Below are 21,684 nucleotides of genomic sequence, written 5' to 3' on the forward strand. Positions count from 1 at the left end.
TTACTAGCGAGAGTGTCGCGGGGAAAGCTGGAGAAACTACGTAAAACGAGGAGCCTGAGAATGGAGCAGCAAAACAAATAAGACGAAGCATTACTAGCTATTCGTGTCCTGTTGTTGTTCTTCGTTGTTCTCCATTGACTGGAAACAGTGCAGTGCATGGGTTGTCTTCGCGCTGGTGAAGAACAGCAGCTTGTCCTGTCCTGATTGGTTCCCACAGATACAGCACTTGAGGGAGACGCTGTGGTGACCAAAGCGTTGGTCGTGACCGACAAGGGCGAGGTCTTTCAGAAGCACCACCACCCCAGCACCAGTTGCTGTTGATAGTGGTGCTCCAGCACCATCGCCATCAACAACAATTTTATTATGAGATAATGAATGGGGAGTTTCACGACCATCGACGTCGACAGCAGGGTACTATAAAAGGTAGACTGGGAAAACCACAGCGCGAAACAAGACAACCACGGGAGGAACATGAGACACACACGAGCGCCCCCCGTGTGTGTCTCATGTTCCTCCCGTGGTTGTCTGGTTTCGCGCTGTGTTTTTCCAGGCCTAGCAATGAATTACCAACTAGCCCAACAAAGCATTTTGTTGAACTATAAAAGGTACTGCAGGGTACTATAAAGTCAGGGTACGATAAAGGAACGTTTATTTACACAACAAGGTTCAACATGCTACAGAAATGCATGCATAAATATCGTGAGAACATGAAGGCGCCGCAGATCCTCATGCAACGTCGACGTTGCATCCGAACCTTCAAAATTGACGTACGAAAACGGGTGCTCGACACGCACAACGACACGAAACAGACACATAACCATATAATCTGGGGTTTTCCGTTCACGATGCTCAGAAATTCGGCGGGAAAAATCGGTGGTTACTTCGTCCACCAGGACTCGTCGGCGGTTGTCGGTGGCTACGTATTTTAAACATAAGCCTCTCTGTGAATATCACCGAGAAGCGGAAGTGGCGTTTCCCATGCACGCAGTGAACGCAATGCCATTATTTACTTCTTTTTTTTTCGTTGTGGTAATGCTAAAATTTGTGGGCAATATATTACCAAGCCCATGAGGTTGGGACACTTCGTCTCAAGTTATTCCGGATAAATGTTAAATATAATTATTTGGATCGCCGTGAACCTTCATTCCGCCAACGAGAGGGGTCACGTACTTACGACAACCAATGGGAATGGCCGGACCGAGCTCTGATGGCAGAGCTTGACGAGTACGTGTGTTCAAGGTATTAAATCTCGCCAAGTACGACCCGCAGATAAATTATTCTTGTTTCCTCAATACTCTGGTAGGAATTATTTTCTAATCTCCTACATGGCAATTACTCCCCATTGTAGTCCCCGACCCTTTAGTCTAGCGTACAATCGAATGTGTGCATGATGTAATGGGCCACATTGCACACCGAAGCAGCGACAGACTTCTTGCGATAATCCCACAATGATCACTTCCCTAGACATCAGACGCTCTATTTTCGTTTCCTACCAGCCCCAGAGTTGATACTGATTGCTGCCTTCTAACAAGGCGCAGAGAGGTAGGCCTCGGACGGCGCTTTCTGCACGAAAGTGACAAAAGGATAATGACTAAAAACACAAACAAAATACACGGTGCCAGAAGCGCAGCCCAATGGCCTATCGTAAAGTCACCTAGTTTGAGGAGGGTGGAATAATAATATTGCACTGATACAAAATTGGACACGTCAGAGGCCATGCCGTCGCTGTTCCGTACGCGTGCAGCAATGTACACGGTATGTGGAGAAGGCAGCTTGGGGTGTTGAAGGTGATCCTTTTGGAGCGTGACGATGAGGTCTTGCCGAGTACCGGCAGGGTGCAGCACAGTCGACGTGACGTTCCTTCCGGACTCGAAGTCGCTTAGGAGAGCGGTCAGATTGTCGCTGGTTCGAATTTCGATGGATGAGGCTGTGTAAGAACAAACACCAAAATTAGGCTGGAGACAAGGAAGCCGTGCCATGGAGATGCAAACACGTGGGGTGGTGGAAATGACAGGTTCGACGTCAGTGAAATGTATACAGATAGGGGTTACCCATGCATCCCATTGCAGGGTGCATGATAGATATCAGTCGCACAAGAGCACAAGTATAACGGCAGATAATCAAATCATTGCTTGACGAAATGCGAAAAGAGAGGCTGCGGCAATGCAGCTTCTGTGTCCGGTGTCTCGCTTCCATCGTGCTGGTTTTCTGAATGGGGCATCCAAGAATTTCGCAGAATTCAGAATACGACCAAGGTCGAACCCTGGGGGGGGGGGGACGATGTTCAACAAAAAAGAGCGATATGTCTGCCTGCTCAGTAAAGGCGGCAAGTTTCACCCTTGAAAAAAAAAGGGGGGGAAGAGGGAGAAGTTAAGACAGTCCTATGGACGAAACGAAGGCCAGCAACGCATCCCGGTCCTACGCAGAGTCGTCGAACCCTGCTTTATATATGTTTGGTGCACCATGGTCATAGTAGCGCGTGCACCATAAAACTACATCACATAATCATTGTAGTCGTTACCCACACTGCTATATAACGCTGCAATCGGCGAAGTTTCTACGTAATAATGAAATGCTTCGATAAACAGACGTACCTCGACATCCGCAATTAGCACGATTCCTAACAAGTATTTATTTACTTCGATTGAGAGGACCACGTTAAAGAGTGTTCGACGAGAGCTTGCTGACGCGTGGCGAGAGTAACCGTTTTGTTCCAATTCGGACAAGAGCTAAGCTCAAAAGACGTGGCACAGCTGGCGCCGCGACACCAGGAAGTCCACCTAAAGGAGTGGCGCTACGGGCCTTGCGGTTGCTTCATTTATGACGCTCATCTACTTCGCATCGTACAAAACAATAATAATGATATCATTCATAATAATATGGACTGCGTCGTTCTACTTACCGCCACTAACGTCGAAGTGTTGGCCGGGACAGGTCCAGGACAAGGTAACTACATAGCTATCGAAACGGTCCTGTTCGTTGATAACAGAGAGGTCCTCGATAGGACTCGGAGGATTGGATATTGCTTTAATGTCGTCTTCAAGGCGAAAAGAACCACCTGTTGCGAAACGCTGAAACTCTGGCAGACGTGCACCGCTTATGTCTTCCATCTCTGCAATGTCTGCATCGATGAATCTAAACGTGCTTCTGGGAAATTCCTTCGCCACCTCTCGAGAATCCAGGCCTGTGAAAAGAACACTTTGTCACCGCTACGGTCTATAGGATTGTCTCCCTATATACTTGAGCATAGTTCCCTAATACACCTCTACCCGAGAAACGTCATCATGACGTTCGTAGACAGACTGAAACCGAAACAAATCGGAAGGGGAGGGTTGGGTTCCGCGAGTGGGCACTTGTTCGCTGCCTCCTATTGGAAGAAAAGAAGGACAGAAGGTCGCGTCCCTTTCAGAGATCATCGTAATCCCCTCAAGACCGTGGCTTTCGCGCGCGAGCTTGTTCGCCTCCAGCTTCGAGCGTTGTTCAACTTCGAACACTATGACGTCAATTGTTTACAGACAGGTCTATTGTTTACAAGATGTATTAGACTTGGGATAGCAGTGTGCTGAAATGTGGTTGGTCCTGTATCTAAACTTACCAACGACCGCGGTGAAGGGTGGAACTGCACCAGAAGCCCTCCGTCCTGTAAGCTGTAGAGCGGACCCACCGTTTTCAACCCGGACTTCAACAGAATAACGCCCTATGCCAGTAAACTGTGTAAAATAGGACGAGTAGATGCCATCGTCTGCGGTCACATCCGCTCCTGAAAAATATTAACATCCACTATGTCAATAAGAGTGTGCGCGCTTATCACCTTGCCTTCCCTTATGAGATACAAGAGATATACAAGAGAGCTGTACCAGTTCTCTGTAGAAGCGGGATTTCCTATATACGCGCTTGGGCATTATGACACATACATTTTACACTCAAGTGAGTGATCGCTAAAGGTGAAGGTCCTCATTCGTCATCATATGTTACTATTGCTGGAGGTGGGTGCTGACACAGACCTTGTGAAAATAGGCGCGCTAGTAAAGGTACAGGAAAGGTAAATTCTGTTCCACTGTTCTGGAATGCAGCCTAGCAATAAAATGAAAGCATGGAGCCCACAACTTCCTCTTCTGATAAAATTTCATTAATATAGAACATCGCCAGCAGCACTATCGTTTATTCCCACGTATTCAAAAGCTGTCAGTACCGTACAAGCATGACTATATGGCCGTTTCCTCTTCTTGGCGTGCTTCTGACAGAACCATAAGGGTTGTTAACAGAAATGGGCAGACAGAACGAACCGTATCTCCATTTTGTGTCATGATACGGTTCGTGGCATGAAAGAGTTCAGTTACCACGTAAGCAAAGGTTGAAAGGAATTGATCAAAGCCAGCTTACCAAATCCGTTGTCCCAGAGCTCCACTTGGACATCAGCATCGTCGTTGGGCCTTGTCACTTTGGCCTGCACTCTGGCTCGAGCAACGGCGTCTTTCCCTTTAGTAACCTCAGCATAAATCCGTGCTTCTTCAGGATGTGTAACAATTGGACGATTCAAGAAAGCCCGAAGACGGATTGGCTCTGCTTCCTTCGATTTAGCTATGGACGACACGCGCACACTGATGTGGACTGGATCGGTACTCTTACAGGACGTGATCAGTGTCCATGTTCCGTTCTGAAAAACGAGAACAGAGTTAGTCACCTGTATAGCCTCGTTGCCTTTCGTGTAAAAATCCTTTCGGTATACCTTTGCTGGAGTTGGGACTGTAATGGTCATGCGTTTCGAAAGCACGGTATCTGTTTTGTTTTGGCACGTGGAGCACGGGTCTCCCGAAGGTTCGAGAAGGGTAATTTCTATGTCTTCGAGTGACGTGCTCACTATTGTTACAGCCGTGTCGTTTCCCAAGTCGTCATCTATCGTAAAATGTACCTTGCTGTCGTTGGCGACGTGCAGAGAATTCTCAAGCACCTGCAAATGGAAGATATAAAGTAGCGTAAAACTGATTCTTCTTGCAACCCATGCCACCGATTCTTGTGAAAGGATCCTCCAAATCAGAATACTTCGCAAATCCCTGAGACCGCGTGCCGTTGGAACAACAAGTAACAGAGATATTCATAACCCCGAAACTAGGAAACATGAAGGGACAGACACAACGCGAAGACTTCGTCATCACACAGCATTAAACAACATCAAGCAGCATCACACACCATCGCACAGCATCAAAACACAGCATCAACTCGCTTGCTTCTAAGCCATTTTTTCATTGACAGAGAGATTATCTGCAGAATATATTCTAGGGCAAACTGTGCAACATCGTGTCACCTGGACTCGGTTTCCGAACATACAGGGTGTCCCAGAAAACGTGTCATTGAATTATAATAAAAAAAACTACGCCACCTAGAATCATGCGGTCAAAAGCATTTGTTCTTATTAGGTTTTTGCCACCTCCTAATGTGAATTTCATGTACTCCAAGTTTAATTATGTAAATATTTGCGAACTGAACTCGGAAATTTGCCAAGTAAAGGTCACTTTTTTACCCCACCAATATGAAGAGCGTGCCGAATTCACTCAAATTCATGATAATTCACAGTGATATTCACGACCTATCCCATCCGAAAAAATAGCCGAATATCATACTTTTCGGAGCACCGGACCATAGCGCGCGTTGACTTTTTGAGCGCATTCGCTCTCAGTGCGACGAAAGGAGGTTCGGAAGCCAGCCCACAGAGCGATAGTAGAAAAAGTAACAGTTCCTAAAATTGGGAGAGGGAAAGCATTATCCCAGCGAAAGTCGGACGTGATAAGCCGTACCTGTTTTATCTCTTTCTGCGATGTCGGGGAGGGCTGGGTTTCCAACCTCCTTTCGTCGGACTGACAAAGACTGCGCTGAAAAACTCATCGTGCGCTATTCTGTGCAACCTCCGTAGAGCATGATGTTCGGCTATTTTTTTCGATGGGATAGCTCCTGAATATCCCTGTCAATTATCATTAATTTGACTAAATTAGACACGCTCTTCACATTGGTGGGGTAAAAAAGTGACATTTACTAGGCAAATTTCCGACTTAAGGTCGCAAAAATTTACATAATTAAGCTTATGTTACACGACATTCACATGAGGAGGTGGCAAAAACCCAGTAAGAACAAATGCCGTTGACCGCATGACTCTAGGTGGTGTAGTTTTTTTATCATAATTCAATGACACGTTTTCTGGGACACCCTGTATATCATATCTGTAAGTGGTGTACACTCTCAAAAATGATGGTGGTGGTGGTGGTGATGTTGAAAGGGCTTGCCGTTGTCGAATGAACTTCACCGCATAGCACGCTCCTAGCCAACCATAATGTCGAATGATATCGTTATCTGCCCTGATTTGTTGAAAACGGGAGGCGTACGCCTTTTCTGTTACAATTATGAACAGCATAAGTGTCACAGAAAAGGTGTACGCCTCCCGTTTTCAACAAATCACGGCAGATAACGATATCATTCGAGATTATGGTTGGCTAGGAGCGTGCTATGCGGTGAAGTTGATTTTTAAGAGTGTACGGTCGAGGGGTATTCGCAGGCTTGTGGTTCGGGGAAATGATGGGGACGAATGTGATAACGAACAACCAATCATGTCTTCGAAAAAAAAAAAAACAGACAACCACAGAAAAACAAAAATGGCACGGATGAAGAACGAACAAAACCAGACAAAATAGACAGGATAAACGGCAGATATGAGGTTGCGCAGAACAACACTGGCTTACTATAATGGGCTTGCGATACTCTTCGAGGTGTATCGTTGCAGAATCTTGAAACGCAGACTCCATTGCCAGCTCGATATTTTCCTGCCTGTCCTTAAAGAAAAACACCCTGCCACCCGTGACATCGGCTAGAGTTTCCAGTTGCTTGTCAGCTTCAGCGCCTAATCCCAGGCCGCTCACATGGACTTTCGCGTCGACCAGCGAAGGCAGGACAGTCTCAATGTATGGCTCCACATTCTCTTCGCCATCAGTCATTAGAATTATGGATGTCCCTTCGGTCGAAGTTCCATTTTGTTGTAAGACCTGGACGAAAGAACACCTTCTTATTTGTGCTCTCAGGCGTCACCTGCGGTAACATGAAGGACTGTTGAACGCAAGGCGGGCATTCCTTTGGTAGGCGTCGCCAGTCTGCAAGTCGGCTTCACCTAAGCCCTGCAAGCACTTAGAGGAAGCCCACTTCGTGAAACATTCAGTGTCGCTGGACTGCACGTTTCGCTCCCTCTAAATTTAGCGGAACCTTGTCCAGTGTTGTGCTTGTGTTGTGAGGAAGCTAACTTGTTAACAGTTAAAAGGGACAGACCCGAACAAATCCAAAGCTACACAAATGCCGTCATACGCTTTCGTATGATGCACAGAGCCACAGTACAAAGTATTTAAATCGCGGTCATTCTTATTGAATTTTACAGACGGGCCTTTCGCTGCAGCGATGTCACAGTCAACAACTTCTGGTCTCTGTCCTGCCGAGCAATCAAGTCACGGATTCGAAACAAACCTTGTCAATTACGTCTTACCGGACCTCAAAATAATCCTCAACTATCATTTTCTCGCTCGCACACCCTTTGTGACGTCCGCCAAGGTGAGGTAGCACATGCTTACGTCACTGTGAAACCGAAACCGGATGTGAACATATCGTCGTTATTCATGTTAACCTCCAAAAGAGCGTCGCTCTGCTAGATGAAATTTCGCATTTCGCGTCTACACCTAAGAGGCTAAGACACAGTTCAGTATAACGCTACCCTCAAAATCATGTCGACAGCTTCGGCTGTTTCTTTAATTGCCAACACATATGTCAGGCTCGCTTTCCAAAAGAGTGGCGCACAAGGAGATGTTTTGTGTTTTTTCTTAACCTTACGTCAGGGCTTTACCTGTAATGCAGTTTGCAGTCCTTGACCGATGGCTGTTGCAGAATCCATGGCAAGGTTAGCAATGAGGTCGAGTAGCCTTTGCCTGGTACGACTGTCCACCGTCACTAGTTCTTGCAGTACCGTGGAGCTGCGACTGAATGTAACTATGCCCAGCTGCAGGTAGTCTGGGGCCAAGTTCTTCACGAAGTAGCTCGCTGACCGTTTGAGATACTCCATGCGCTCGTGTTCCTAAAGTTAACCATGTAACGTATGAAGCACTGCATGCGCAGCAGAGATAGCCCCAAGAAAAAGAAATCTGCCAACAAGGACGGATGTCACAGCCAGCCACGTGTTATATGACCGTAGTCAACATAAGAACAGCATATAAGCCCCGCCCTACGCTTGTTCCCATTCGCTTCAATGGCTAGCCGCGTCACTCTACGACGCAACAAGTAGTGCGCCGACACCGAAACTACAGGAGCCCTAGGCGTAGGGACATTCGAGCATAAATTCTCCTATTATTCCTCCAGCGAAAGATCTGCCGTATGTTCGAGTTGACGGGCATTTTATGCCGTTCGTAGGTTGAACACTGGTATAACGTGGCTGCTAGATTAGATCAGATTATATTTGATAATTTGATAATTGGACATTTCATGCCGTTCCTGGTTTGAACAGTGACATAATGTGACTGATAGTACATCCATTGATTAGATTAGATCAGACTGCATTGGATAATAAATGAGCAACATGCGAATTTCAAGACTTGGGAAGACATTCACGAGAGTGTGTGTGTGCTATATACTTCCCTTAGAAATAGACATTTTCATTTGAACGAAATAGCCTCTCATATGAAACACTGTTGCATACGTGCGTTTGCACTTACATTCATGCTGACGGATACGTCCAAGACCATAACAACTCGCTCTGGGTTCTGTGTACTCTGTTGGACCTCTCTGAATTTCACTTCGGTCACATTATTGACAAGCTGTGGTTTCGCCAACCTTCAATGCAGAAAACGAAACGTGTCATCCTAGGATGATACTGGCCGCACATGTTCTTAGTTCCTCTGTATATCTACCACTTGTAACTTACCCATTAAAATCCGAATGTCTTCGGATGACCCCGAAGGGCGGCGATCGTCTACAAATGATGTTTTGTTTGGTCGGGGAAAAGCTGTCGTACTGCGGTTCATCTTCACCCTGGAAGTAAATTGTACGCGCTCAACAGAACCTGCCTTTGGAACAAACTGGCAAAATGAGCCCACACGGAGGATGAGGACAATATTGGGCCTGTTCAGATTCACACAGCACGTCGACAGGGCATGTGTAGCAGCTTCTCTCATGACGTGACGCAGTCTCACTGTATTTCGTAGCTGTGACCTGTGGTCCAGCAATCAGGAGGGTTTCCACGAAACTTTCATGGTTTATTATAGTATGTGGTTGATGTCTCGCTAATGCGACTAAAGTCGGTCGGCGATTCTCTGGGCCCGTTCTTTTGTCTACGATGTTCGTCCCTGTTCTTTGCAGAGTGCCAAGCGCGACTGAAGGTTTCGCTTACCGGCTTCGGTATGTACATGGCAGAGGATTGTGCGAGAGTGGCATCATGTGGGAGTGCAGCGGCGACGCATTCTTTGGAGACTCTGCAGTTACGGTAGATTTTGCACGTGGCTCCGTTTCTAGTCTCTGGGTGAAACGGGACGTGTCGAGGAAATGTGTTGGCACGAACCTGGAATGATACCGGACATCAACAGGACCACTTTATATGCGCCTCGAGAATGAGGAAGAAGTTTTTCCCATGTTTAAATTAAATGTAAAACCATTGTACCTTGTCATGTGAACAGTAGAAGACAGGGTACAAGATGTCATCTTGAATACCGTAGTCTTCGAAGATGCCATAGCGGAAGTGAGCCCACTGCTGCAACAACTGGAATGCTAAAACAAGGTAAGGTACTCTTTAATGTTGATAATTATTCGACTTTTCGTGGCTCGTCGACAACAAAGGTCAATCTCTAATGTGGACATGTAAATTGTTTGTGTTCTTCACTTCACTGAAAGTCCTTTCACGTCCTGAAAGAGATTTCCATCGCGTGGCGCAGAGGACACGCCACGCTCTCACCGGCTTCACACCTAGGACTGTCACACCGCCGAACGCCCCCTTTGTCTCTGCCTGTGCCACCCAGCTTCGCACGTCTTCCTGACCTCCGGGTCCGCAGAGCTCAGGTTCCCCCTCAAGTCCTTCAAGCCCATTTTTATGCTCTCGTAGACGCGAAGTTTTTCACCTCTACCGCCGCTTAGACCGATGACGCATCTCGAAATGGCAAGCCCGCGTCAGTATTTGTCATCCCCGACGAAGGCGTAGTTCAAGGACGTCGCCTTTGGCATTGTACATCATCCACAGCTGCGGAACTCTACGCCATACTTTTCCTTTTGCAGCACATCGTTCTATCCCCCACCCCCCGGAATTGGGTGATCTTTACGGACTCAGCATCTGCGCTGCAAGCAATTGAAAATTCTGACATCCGAGGCTCCTCCGCACCGTTGGTTCTGGATGTGTTAACCGCTTACAAACTTGTCTACGAAGCAGGACATAGGCTCGCTCTCCAATGGGTTCCCGCCCATTGCGGTGTCGAAGGCAATGAACTGGCGGACAGCGCCGCCGAAGCAGCTCTCTCGTCTCGGACACGGACGCGTCACTGCTGAGAGGCGATCGGCGGTCCATACTTCGAAGCCTTGTGACTCCTCTGGCTACCCGCCAACTGACCGCCGACATACTACCCCCCGCCATGCTGAGCAGAGTTGACCCAGCGCTCGCATTCCGCATGCCAGCACATATCTCTCGTCAAGACGCCGCATTAGTTCATCGAATGCGCCTCGACGTGGCCTTCACAGCACAGTGGCGCTACCGCTTGAGAGAAGTTAACTCTCCCCACTGCAGTCACTGCGGTGCTGTTGAAGAGCCCGAGCACATTCTTCTCCATAGCCCACACTACCACCCTTCCCGCTCCGTACTCTCCGCCTCCCTGAACGAGCTATAGACTCCCGTCCCCTCTCACTCACAAAATTGCTTGGCCCCTGGCCGCATCCAGCTCACCAACGCTCTGTCCTCAAGGCTCTCTTCGCCTTTTTGGACGCCACAGGACTTCGATCCTCATTGTAACGGGACCCATTCCTTCACTCCCTGCTTCACCTCTAGCAATGGGGTAGAGTATCGTCCCCGGCGATACTCTACCCCATGCTGAACTACCCTGGGGATGAAACTCCCCACCCATCATCCTGAAATAAAGTTGTTGTTGTTGTTGTTGTTGTTGTTTGTGTTCTTCTCGAGTAATAGTCGCATATAATATAAGTGAAACAGCAGGCACATCAGACACGCCAACAGCGTAACGGTAATCCGCATAGCATCTGTGACACAAGGAAAGGGCATGACGCGCGCGTCTGCTATGCCTTCCGCAGATGCGCTACGCTCGTACCTCTGGAGTGAACACGTTGTGTAGTTGTGCAACATCCAACCCCAATCACAAAACAGATATCGCCGCTAGGGTCGTGCACTGCTCAGGAATACTGGTCAGTAAAATACTTTTTGAAAGCACTCATAGTTATGCTGCCACTTGTGATGTACCTACGCCGCAAAAATGTTCGAGGCTCAGGTCTTTATACCTGAGTCTCGAATGTTGATGCGGCATAAGTGATCTTATATTCAAATAAGCAGTAGAGTGAGACCAAAAATTAGTAGTTACAATATCTTCACACAACACAATCATCGCTTTCAGGGGTAGCATATTATATAGTTCTCGCCAAAGTACCTGCCAAAGTACCAAAGTTGCCAAAATACCTGGGGTATCGTATGGCCTTTCCTTGGAAGCCATTGCATTAAGAAGAAAATCTGCCGTCAGATGAATATATTCCCCTGGCTCACCGCACCTTCTTGGTTGAAGAGTGTAAGGTATCGAACCATAGTGAGGATTGGGCTCTTTCACACGAATGTCCGCGTATTGAAAGAAGTCGGAATTGACGCTTTCTGCCTCGGGGCGCTGTGGCCACGTGCTGGGAACAGAGATGGTCACCTGACTGAAGTAGACGCGCCCATTGGTCGCGTCGTGAAGGAGGTCTGAAGCACTGCTGAAGAGGGACTGCAAAGAACGGAAGGGCAACACACATATTGTCGTGACCCAATGTCACACAGCGCAGCAAGCAAAAATTAGCTGCCATAATGGCTGCTCATAGACTAACAAACTTAGTAGTTACACCCGTGAGCGAACATTAACATCTGTTGACGAGATCACAGTTGCAATCTATTGCCTAATACCATACTTTATGGTATATATACTTTCTTTTCTTGTGTTTATTTTCGCCCACTGTTCATTTGTAAGTTTGACACATTGAGAGGCTCTACAACCAAACATAAGGTGAGTAATCGATCATCCAGTGAATGGTTGGTGACTTCCCGTCCAGCGATTTTTTTTTCTTCTTTTCCTTATCCTTTCTTTTTCTTTTTTTTTCTTTTTTTTTTGTCATCGTGGCACCTGTGAGCGCACTGATGCGAGCTAGTTAGCGTTGGTCATAGCCAGGTTCACTGCCTGTGAGGAGAACAAGGACAGACCTATTCGACGAAAGCGCCTTCAGTAAAAACTGGATTTATTCCCTGCTACGGCAATCCTCCTATCGACTCAGCTGTTGCTGAGGGTTCCGAACTGGATTCTGCCGCGTGTTATACAAATTCCGTTTGCGTTTTTCGTGTGGTCCATATGGAGGGAGAGCTGACACATCCCACCCATCTTTCCTTGATGCAAGTCGCTGGAAGAAACGAGAGAGATGCGAATAGAAGCAAGTGACATCCAGAAAAGGTGGGTGGAATATGCTTCAGCTAAAACCTGTAGACCTGATGAAAAATGAAACGGAATTTTTAAAATAACGTAATCCGGACCGGGACCACTGGTCTGGGTAGAACGCACGTAAGGTGAGGACTGACAACTCCATACAATTTAAGAAAAGTGAATATAGCGATGACAGTAGCAGAGAATAAATTCAGTTCTCAGCAGGCTCTCGTGTGAAGCATATCTTGTCATTGTCCTCCTCGTACACCAGAAGGCACTATGATCGGAGCATGCGTCGGTGGAGTTAACAAATACGACGTTACACTTTGCATCATCCAAAGTTTGCTCAACCTACCTTGATGTTGGTAATGACTCTCTCGTCGGGAGGGATGGACGAGTGGATGGCAACTACGATATCCTCATATCCACCATCAGATTTAATCTGTATCACGGCTCGCGAAGTCAATGGCAGGAGTAGCAGACACAGCAAGCAGACAGTGGCCATGATGATCGATGTCCTGAATGAGCAGTGAGCTCACTGCGGTTGCGGTATATAAGTGAAATGTCGCTTATAATTGCGACATCAGATTGTCATGTTCACGTCTGCACATGATGATTATTATCTATTGTTTGCTAAATCACGATACGGCGGACCATAATGAGATAAGTAAAATAAATGAGACAGATGGTGATAAGATGTCAATAGCAGTAAGATTAAGTTCAAATGCCACACGCATACCTGAGGTAACTGCTGTTGAAGACTGGAGCACATAAGGGACAATGCGAAATGCTTGATTACAAGACGGGGATCAACAACCCCACCCCCCGAAATCGTAGCTTTGGTATACGTAGTGGTATTGCATCTGCATGCGACACTGAAGCAAACGTTGTGAATTAAAACTTTATGAAAGATAGCGCGCTGTCGGGGGCCGTCACACGCTCTAAGCCTCGTTCGAGCGGGTATTCGCAGAGTTGTGCGCAGTTCTTGGTGTTGTGGAGTGTGGAAGACGCTGGCTGACTCCGTCTGTGGTCTTCGAAGAAACGCGTGGAAGGTACGTTGTCAAGCATTACTTTCCTTCGTGACGTTATCCCGTACGCAGCTCTCTGCAGTCTTGGTCCGTTGCATGGCGACGACAAGCAAGAAACAGTACAGGCGAGTTGGTATTGAACTATGTAGTTTTAGTCCTAGTTTGTTGAGACGGTTATATGGGAGCCAGTCCGTGTGACTTGTCTTCCGCTTCGATGCGAATACATACGACAGTACACAATAAGCCATTAAATAAAAAGCAATTGTGAATTAAAACTTTTTAGGAGACCGTATAGGTGATGACAATACGACAATACACAATAAGCAATCGAGCATTTTGCTTGATTTTCCCTGTTTCCAGAATGCATGAACGTTGGAACAAATATATTGCTACAACAATGAATCTGGGCATGAAACATCGCGGCAACGCTCCAACGTTACGGTAACATTGACGTAATACATTCAGCCTCTTGTGCTGTCTGGGACCACTCAGTGTTCACAGGTGTACACATTATGTCTACACCTCATCATATCTCAGACATCTAATAGCGAATTCGGGTGGTCATTTCGTAGCAAAACGGCCGAGCGCTCGGAAATTGCTAGGTCGGCGACCGAGCTGGATCACGTGACCGTTGCCACCCGAACATGATTGCTAGGAATCTAGCGGTTTTAGGTACTTGGATCACGCTAGGGGCGTCGCGGTCGCAAGTCTTCGCGTTCTGTCGTCTGCTAAACCACGTGATTTCAACATGCGGGCCAATGAGGGCACTCGCCACCGTTGCAGTGCGGATGTGACGACACCGGATACAGTTGAGCAATCTGCTGCTCGATCGTTTTGAGACCGGGCAAAAAAAGTGCTAGCTAGCAAATTCCGAGCGCTCGGAAAGCGCCACGCGAACATGCAAGATTTGCTTCATTTTGACCAAGCGAACATGACTGCTCGAGATCTGGCAAAAAAAAGTTGCTCCGAAATGACCACCCGAATTCGCCATAAGTACCTCGTTTTGCTCGATATGGTTTATGTTTATATCGGGTTATGTTTTGTTTTGCTCGGTGTATTGGCAACAAGGCGGGCGTAATATTTTGATGTGAGCCGTTATTTGCACGAACCAGGGCATACGAGAGGACTGATCCAACCATCTTCTCTCTGTATGAATGTCATCAAGACACTCTGGTGTGGTGTGAGTTCATCAGGGTTGCCAGGTTTGGCTACTTTAAGACAGATGTGGCGCAGAAATTTGGCGTTGCTGACTAAGTCATAGATGTGCCTCGCGGCCCCTGATCATGTCATTGTTCACGTTATACTAAAGAGGGAAGATCAAGTAGGCAAGTGGATAATGATAATTTCCGGCTGGCTGTATATACGTCGCGAGACGACCGCCTTGGAAAGAGGAGGAATGACACGCGCGCGTGTGTGTGTGTGCGTGCAGAAGAAGACGAACGACAAGCCTACAAATGCATCGACTGTGCACGGGATGAGGGACTGGGAAATATATCCTGGCAACCTTGTATTATATTGTCTACAACTACGCTTTCGAACCTCGTTTTCTTTCCTCTCCACATTAACTAGTAGCAACTGAGAGAGAATACGTATGCTGTATGCTGCTGTGGTCGAAATTGTCCGCAGTCCTACCCTGCGGACCGAGCAGCATCCAGCATGTCGCCACACTAAGGCTGACACATCTTTGGTGTAAACTGGTGTAGACCCACTCCAATTACGTAGGCTGTACTTCCTTTAATTATTTTTCTTTTTGCGTCTCTCGTATCCTATTACACGAGACAGCATTCCCTCGCAAATTCCTATAGTTGGTGCTTTGTCTCTTACGTTATCACTCCCCCCCCCCCCCCCCGACTATAATACTCGAGTGTTGGACTAAAGATAACGCAAGAGACAATTCACAGTCTGAACTTTGTATATGTTGACACAATGGCCGCGACATCACCGTCAGAGTATACGTATATGTTAAACGAAAATTTATTAAACGCCAAGACGCGCTAAGTCATGGTGGTATAGGCATTCATATACGCACTTCCCACCACATATTATGTTGAGTTGAGTTGAGTTGATAAGAAAAAAATTGAGATGTACCACATATTATGTATATCTATGTATGTATGCTATCTACGGCCATTCCTGCGAATATTTACGTGAAAGTTTTACAAGCGGCGTTTCTGTCGAATATGGCCGCCTCCTGGATTACATTATCGTGATAAAGTGAAATGAATGAAATGAAAGATGAGATGAGGACGAACCGGATGAAATTCATGGAGGTGAACCGGTGACGCCTACTGTCCTATGATCCATGGGTACAACTTGTGCAGAGAATGTGTGCGACTGTGGGTTGGGATACATCACCTCCGGCAAATGAACAACGTAATCGCATCCTTAGCCTGCTCAGCTTTACTCTGGGACGTTTTGTAATGCAGCCTTACTGCAGATATACGGACAAAACGTTTAATAATGGGCCTAACTAATAAATAAACAAGTAATGCGGGCAAAGTCACCTGACGAGATAAGGATCCGGATAAGGGATAACCAGTTTATTTCTATTTCTTTCTTTTTCTTCACCCACAAACGCGTTTTGGAGTAGCCAGTTCTGACTGTGTCGGGACTAACCTCTCCATATTTTTCTTTCTTTTCCAATCCAATCCAATCTATTCTTGTAGGTTGCAGGGGCGCCGTAAAAGGTAAAGGCGCCGTAAAAAGGAAAGAACCCGGAAGTTTTGTCCCAAGACAGCTGCCCCTTCTAGACTAAATAAGCTCATGCTTACATTCATATACTCACATATTGATAGCGAGATTCCAACCCTGAAGCAAACATACATGGTTTTACATTTTAAGAATAATAATTACGGTTTCTAATTCGGGAGATTAAACGCGAGCACATTACATGCAGGAACCTTGCTTGTCCTCCCATGTGTCTTATAATTATGAAGTTACCTGTTCAAATTCAGTCACTGTACTATATGTTCATTTATTGTTGTCACTGCCAACTTCCACGTACGGGTTACTGCGGTAAGTACCTAAATTGCTTTTTAACCAATCATTTCTTCAAACAGATAAACTCAAAACGCTGCCTCTCTCCCATGGGACCTTTCAATACGTATAACAATCACGAAACTATAGAATACTGATCGATGCAGCAAGGGAATTAGTGCCCAATAATGGCATTAATGGCTCAGAATTCAGCCAAGTATGCATGGACCTATGTGCCAAGCCCTAAACGAATTATCGTTTCATACCTTAAATTTACCGTCATCCTTTACCTCTCTACCATGGGACCTTTGTCAAGTTAATGGGCAATTGGAATACCAGTTCAGACAGAAAAATCGCACTCAAAGAATTGTGTGACTTCCTCAAAGGTACGCAAATCGTGCAAAAATACCACGTCAAAAAAAAAAAAAAATCCGCATCTCGATCATTAGCAGATAGACCCAAAGTGCAAAGGACATTCCCAAACCAAACGACACTCCCACCCTCTTTCCTCCTGCGATCTGCAAATGTAATCGTCGACAAAATAACTAAGAGGACTAAAACTAAAAGAACTAAAAGAAATGGAGAAGCGGACCCCATATTTGGGCGTCACCGAGATCCAAAACGCAGCAGCTACTTCCGCTCTCTCTACTCCACGTGGCAGTCTCGAAACCACAGAATACTGATCGATGCAGCAAGGAAACTCGTGCCCATGAATCGCTCAGAATTCAAGCAAATACATTGACCTATATGCCAAGCCCTACGAATTATCGGTTCACACCTTTAATTTACAATCATCGAAGAAAACCTCGATGTGAGTACAGCACTGCCAACCAGTATAACGTAGGCAGAATCTCGCGAATGCTATTTATTCGCCAAACTGAAGTTCCGCGAAGTAAGTAACACCCTGACGCAGGACCAACGTACCGCGGAATTAAGGTCCCGCGAAATATTACCCTAAACGTGCCGACATCCGAATTCCCGAAATAAATGAATAAATTTAAATGACTAAATCAAAAGACGGCTGAACTAACCCCTTATACAGTATTATTTCGGAATGGGTCCTACAACTTTACGTGAGGGAGAGGAGTTCACCCTTGTTTTCCCTCTCCCAAACGCACTTTGGAACCCCCGAAATCCCCCCCCCCCCCACACACACACCTTCTGGCTGTGCCACTGCTATCAACACTGCATTTACGCACATACCTATTGAAACGACCCAACAGAGTTCCATGAGCTCACTGTTCGTAAACAAGTTCATTTTACATGCAAATCCGCGGCATATCGAAAGTGGACATGCTGGCCTTATCCACGCTAATGCACTCCGTCATGAATTCGTTCAATATGCTAACGATCTTTACCTTGCTTGCGCTTCCTCGACTGCGCTACTCGGTAGTATACCAGCTTCTTCAGTAACCGCCTGTCTCAGTAACTGCTGTTTCAGGAAAAGACCGTGTTCATCAATAATCAGCCCGCTATCCGTTGATGATATTGCGAGTCAATGAACGTGCGTATTAAGGAAGCTTTCGATCGTATGGTATTCCCCATGTACGTGCCCTTCACAAGCCTATGCTGGCAACGCATGTACAATACCCGGTTAAATGCGGTGTCATGAAATAACATGACGTCCTCTCCCCAAATAAACTGTCTGCGAACAATGTGAGAGATAATATAGATTGTATTGATAAGTGGGACGAACATGCTTGTCACATTCTTCTGTGGTGGTAGCCGCGCGCTAGTGAACACTGCGACAGCGTTTCCAACTGTATATAGACTGCAAACGCACCCTATCACGCGCCTGCTGTTGTAATTAATCAATTAAAAATGAAACGCGCGCACGCTGCAACGCAACAATTGGTCAAGAGCGAGGTCGTGCTAGAGGGAGGGGGAATTTATTGGCAGAAAAAGAAGGACAAGGAACGATAAAGGGGGAAAGGACGGCCATGCAGTCATGCTAGGGGTGTGCAGACCACTCTTGGGCAGTAACCAAATTCGAAGTAAATTGTAACTATCGTTGCGGCTTTTGGTTCAAGTAACTGTAAGTAATTCAAGTAATTCGGGTGGTCATTCCGTGGCGGCTTTTTTTGACAGATCCCGAGCAGTCACGTTCGCTTGGTGAAAGCGCGGCAATCTCACATGTTCGTGTGGCGCTTTCCGAGCACCAGGAATTTGCAGACTAGCACTTTTGTCGCCCGGCCTCGATACAACCAACATCACCTAGATAGAGAAAGCCTGCTCACTCGTCGACGTGACGTAACAACTAAGACTCAGCCAATCAGGAAACGGTTTTCAATGGCCGTAGCCAATCACGAACGTGCTTTCAGCAGCCGTAGCCATGGAGACGAACCACCGTCGTCTGCGAGCACTGATTGAACGTCCCCGCGTAATAAATGGAAAAACTTTAAAATAAAGCGCAAAACGGTGCCATATATTTCTCAATTGACTGATTTTCTGGAAAGCGTGCCGCACTTTTTGTCTACAGATTCAGGTCTACAGGCTCCAAGTCAGCTGCAATCATTTGGCGACACGCAGTAGAAGACGAATTTTGACTATGTATATGTCCACGTAAGCCAAGGAGGGATAGGAGGCAATAAGCAGGCCTCCCGTATCTAGGTGGTGCTGATACAACCCGGCAGCGGGTTGCCAGCCCAACTATATCCGGTATCGTCACATCCGCACTGTAAGGGTATAGCAAGGGTGGCGAGGGCCCGCAGACGACGGAACCCGAAGGCGAGCGACCGCGATGCCCCTAGCGTGATCCAAGCGCCTAAAACCGCCAGCGCTCAAGTCCGTGTGGCAACTTTCACGTGACCCAGCCACCCAGCCCCGTTTATTCGCCATAAGTTACTCGTGTATTGCAGTATTAGCGCGCGACAGTTCGGTAGAGTCATTTTGTGGGGACTTCAAACGCCCTGCCGAGAATTTTGTCACCTTGACCGCTGCCTGTATGGCCTTAGACTGGTCCATAGGAAATCCTGTGTTTATAATGCGGTATATAACTCTACTTGGACGGTAAAAGCGCTAAAATAACATTCATTCGGCGTTTTCGAAATGTAAGTGCAGCTTATTTTTTGTTCCGTGTTAGCACCGCGAAGTACAGATATGGACAGATGGAGAGAGGACAGCAAGAAGGAGTGGAGGACAGAGGGGGGTTAATATGCTTCCTGGGCCGACTTCAGGGGTGACTGCGCCGACATTCGTCTGAAATCTTCGGAAAACCCCATACGCACAGCCGGCCGTAGGATTCGAACCCACTATCTCCCAGTCTTCAGCACGAACTTAGCTACCACCAAAAGAGCCCACTATTTTACAAGCGACCTTGAAGCTCCAGTGGGAGCCAGGGACACCCTTGCCCCCGTCTCGGTACGCCCATGCCAGCACCCGGTGTTGCGCAAATTTTGCATGACACACGAGTCGAAGTGCTATACACCCACATTCCTTCTCATACGCATACTGTGTGATCTGACCCTGCTCCGGACCGTAATTTCCACTAGAAATCGTGTCTATAAAAGCACAGAACGGACGGTCAGTTACTGCTCGTCTGGCGAGTGACTGCCGTAAATGACAATTTCTCAATCGGCATCTAGCACGCCGTGAAACACGGGTAGTAGCCGGTAGCCCACTTTGTAAAAGGCGCCATTATTTAGCGTTGCGCATTGGAGTAGCCGTCCATAGATGGCGGCCTACGCAATCAATGGCGGCATCTTACAACGTAAGCTGTTTTAATCACTTGTTAGCTTACGCAAGCTGTGTCTGCATTAAGTCCATATATGTTTAACGCCGCATAAACATCCCAGCAGCTTAGTGCAGTTTCGGTACATCCTTTCAGCCGCTACGTAGGGTGCTTAGTGTTTTCACGGAAACGTAGGTATATGGTACATGCAGTGTGCTGTCACAGCAGCCAAACACCGGTGTGATTGCGTGGATCATGACATTCCCGCGCATCAAATACGCTTTTGCAGATCAACCATGACGAAGCTGATGCAGTGGTTGCTGGGCCTCAGTACTTTCGTCGCAGTTTGGTCGATGTTACTATCGGGACGAATCACTGACACTACAAGCTACCGTTACCACGTCTGGCTGGTATGCAGTTCTTGCCTCTTGTTATTTCTGTTCTGAAGCTTTTCAATCTTTTGCAGCTACCTGTATACTTCTGCGTCGCTTTTGGTGTAAGTAAACATACTTTATCGAAGCCGATTGCGTTGTACATGTTTCTATACTGAAATAGTTGCAAATTATTGTCGCAGGTATATGCTGCATCGGTGGTTTTGTACAGAGTCTTTAGCTTTAACAATTGCGAGGAGGCTGCACAGGAGCTCAAAGGGGTAAAATATGCCGAGCGTTTTGCTTTCAAGAACATGTGTGTAATAATGCAAATTTTTCTTTCAGCAAATTGTTGAAGCCAGGAATGATCTCAAACGACGTGGTTTTAGATTTGACTAAATTTTATGGCTGGTAGCAACACGTTCTTTTTTCCTTGTACAGCATGTTTTACCTGCAAGACCGCATTGTTCTGCCAAGTTTTGTACCACTGAATGCGACTCTGATACTGGTAAACGTGACAAAGCAACATTCCTTTTAAGATTCATTTATTGCACTAAGAAGGTAAAAAAAAAATATATTTGTACAATACTAAAAGCAAGAAAAACACTTTATTCTGTTTCAAGAGGAGGTACTGTGTGCGAACTGCCGCTGGTAGTAATGTTGCTTGCACATATTAACTGTGCACAGAAAATAGCAGGCATGTTCGATGAATAAACAGACATTTTGTTTGAGCTTTCGACAAGGTAACCCACGTGCAGTTCTCATGAGAAGGTGCACATATTTATAGCACCAGAACTTGTATAGGGGTTGTGATATGTATCAAGTAACTTTGATGCAAACTGTACATTCATTCAGCTCAGTGAGATTCATTTTGTACAGACTAGAACCTATATGAAACATACCAGCAATACGTCGGAAAAATCTCAGACCAACAAAAGGTCATGAGTGGTGACTGTGTACATCTTGTGGTAGTT

At 46.6% G+C, this 21,684-nt stretch overlaps 2 protein-coding genes across 5 annotated transcripts; one reads left to right on the forward strand and one right to left on the reverse strand.

The window, feature by feature from the left end:
- Positions 1 to 626: 626 nt before the first annotated feature.
- On the reverse strand, positions 627 to 18,263 carry LOC135399040 (calcium-activated chloride channel regulator 1-like). 2 transcript variants are annotated; one of them, XM_064630685.1, is made up of 14 exons: positions 18,028 to 18,263; positions 13,021 to 13,183; positions 11,684 to 11,981; positions 9,677 to 9,783; positions 9,410 to 9,577; positions 8,945 to 9,051; positions 8,736 to 8,853; positions 7,874 to 8,101; positions 6,732 to 7,031; positions 4,730 to 4,951; positions 4,384 to 4,657; positions 3,596 to 3,760; positions 2,903 to 3,184; positions 627 to 1,927 (listed from the first exon to the last, which is right to left on the reverse strand). In XM_064630685.1, exons 2-14 carry the CDS (start codon positions 13,168 to 13,170, stop codon positions 1,461 to 1,463), a joined length of 2,886 nt encoding a protein of 961 aa, XP_064486755.1. In that variant the 5' UTR covers positions 13,171 to 13,183; positions 18,028 to 18,263; the 3' UTR covers positions 627 to 1,460. The 2 variants fall into 2 exon arrangements, with proteins under 2 accessions (XP_064486755.1, XP_064486754.1); XM_064630684.1 differs by having other exon boundaries at positions 13,021 to 13,203.
- Positions 18,264 to 20,314: 2,051 nt separating this feature from the next.
- LOC135399045 (dolichol-phosphate mannosyltransferase subunit 3-like) lies at positions 20,315 to 21,321 on the forward strand. Of its 3 annotated transcripts, none has more exons than XM_064630692.1 (5): positions 20,315 to 20,378; positions 20,629 to 20,749; positions 20,806 to 20,835; positions 20,914 to 20,991; positions 21,056 to 21,321. In XM_064630692.1, exons 2-5 carry the CDS (start codon positions 20,636 to 20,638, stop codon positions 21,107 to 21,109), a joined length of 276 nt encoding a protein of 91 aa, XP_064486762.1. In that variant the 5' UTR covers positions 20,315 to 20,378; positions 20,629 to 20,635; the 3' UTR covers positions 21,110 to 21,321. The 3 variants fall into 3 exon arrangements, with proteins under 3 accessions (XP_064486762.1, XP_064486763.1, XP_064486761.1); XM_064630693.1 differs by lacking the exon at positions 20,315 to 20,378 and adding an exon at positions 20,385 to 20,534; XM_064630691.1 differs by lacking the exon at positions 20,315 to 20,378 and adding an exon at positions 20,385 to 20,530.
- The last annotated feature ends 363 nt before the right edge of the window (positions 21,322 to 21,684 follow it).

This window comes from Ornithodoros turicata, chromosome 6, assembly GCF_037126465.1.
Source record: "Ornithodoros turicata isolate Travis chromosome 6, ASM3712646v1, whole genome shotgun sequence".
NCBI classification, from domain to species: domain Eukaryota; kingdom Metazoa; phylum Arthropoda; class Arachnida; order Ixodida; family Argasidae; genus Ornithodoros; species Ornithodoros turicata.

Excerpts from the sequence above, each read along its gene's own strand:
- LOC135399045 (XM_064630692.1), top strand. The coding sequence starts at position 20,636 with ATGACGAAGCTGATGCAGTGGTTGCTGGGCCTCAGTACTTTCGTCGCA. Across the intron at positions 20,836-20,913 it reads ACTTCTGCGTCGCTTTTGGT|GTATATGCTGCATCGGTGGT; the intron begins GTAAGTAAACAT and ends TTATTGTCGCAG. Across the intron at positions 20,992-21,055 it reads CTGCACAGGAGCTCAAAGGG|CAAATTGTTGAAGCCAGGAA; the intron begins GTAAAATATGCC and ends TTTTTCTTTCAG.
- LOC135399040 (XM_064630685.1), bottom strand. The coding sequence starts at position 13,170 with ATGGCCACTGTCTGCTTGCTGTGTCTGCTACTCCTGCCATTGACTTCG. Across the intron at positions 9,784-11,683 it reads AAGGCCATACGATACCCCAG|CATTCCAGTTGTTGCAGCAG; the intron begins GTATTTTGGCAA and ends ACCTTGTTTTAG. Across the intron at positions 3,761-4,383 it reads GCTCTGGGACAACGGATTTG|GAGCGGATGTGACCGCAGAC; the intron begins GTAAGCTGGCTT and ends AATATTTTTCAG.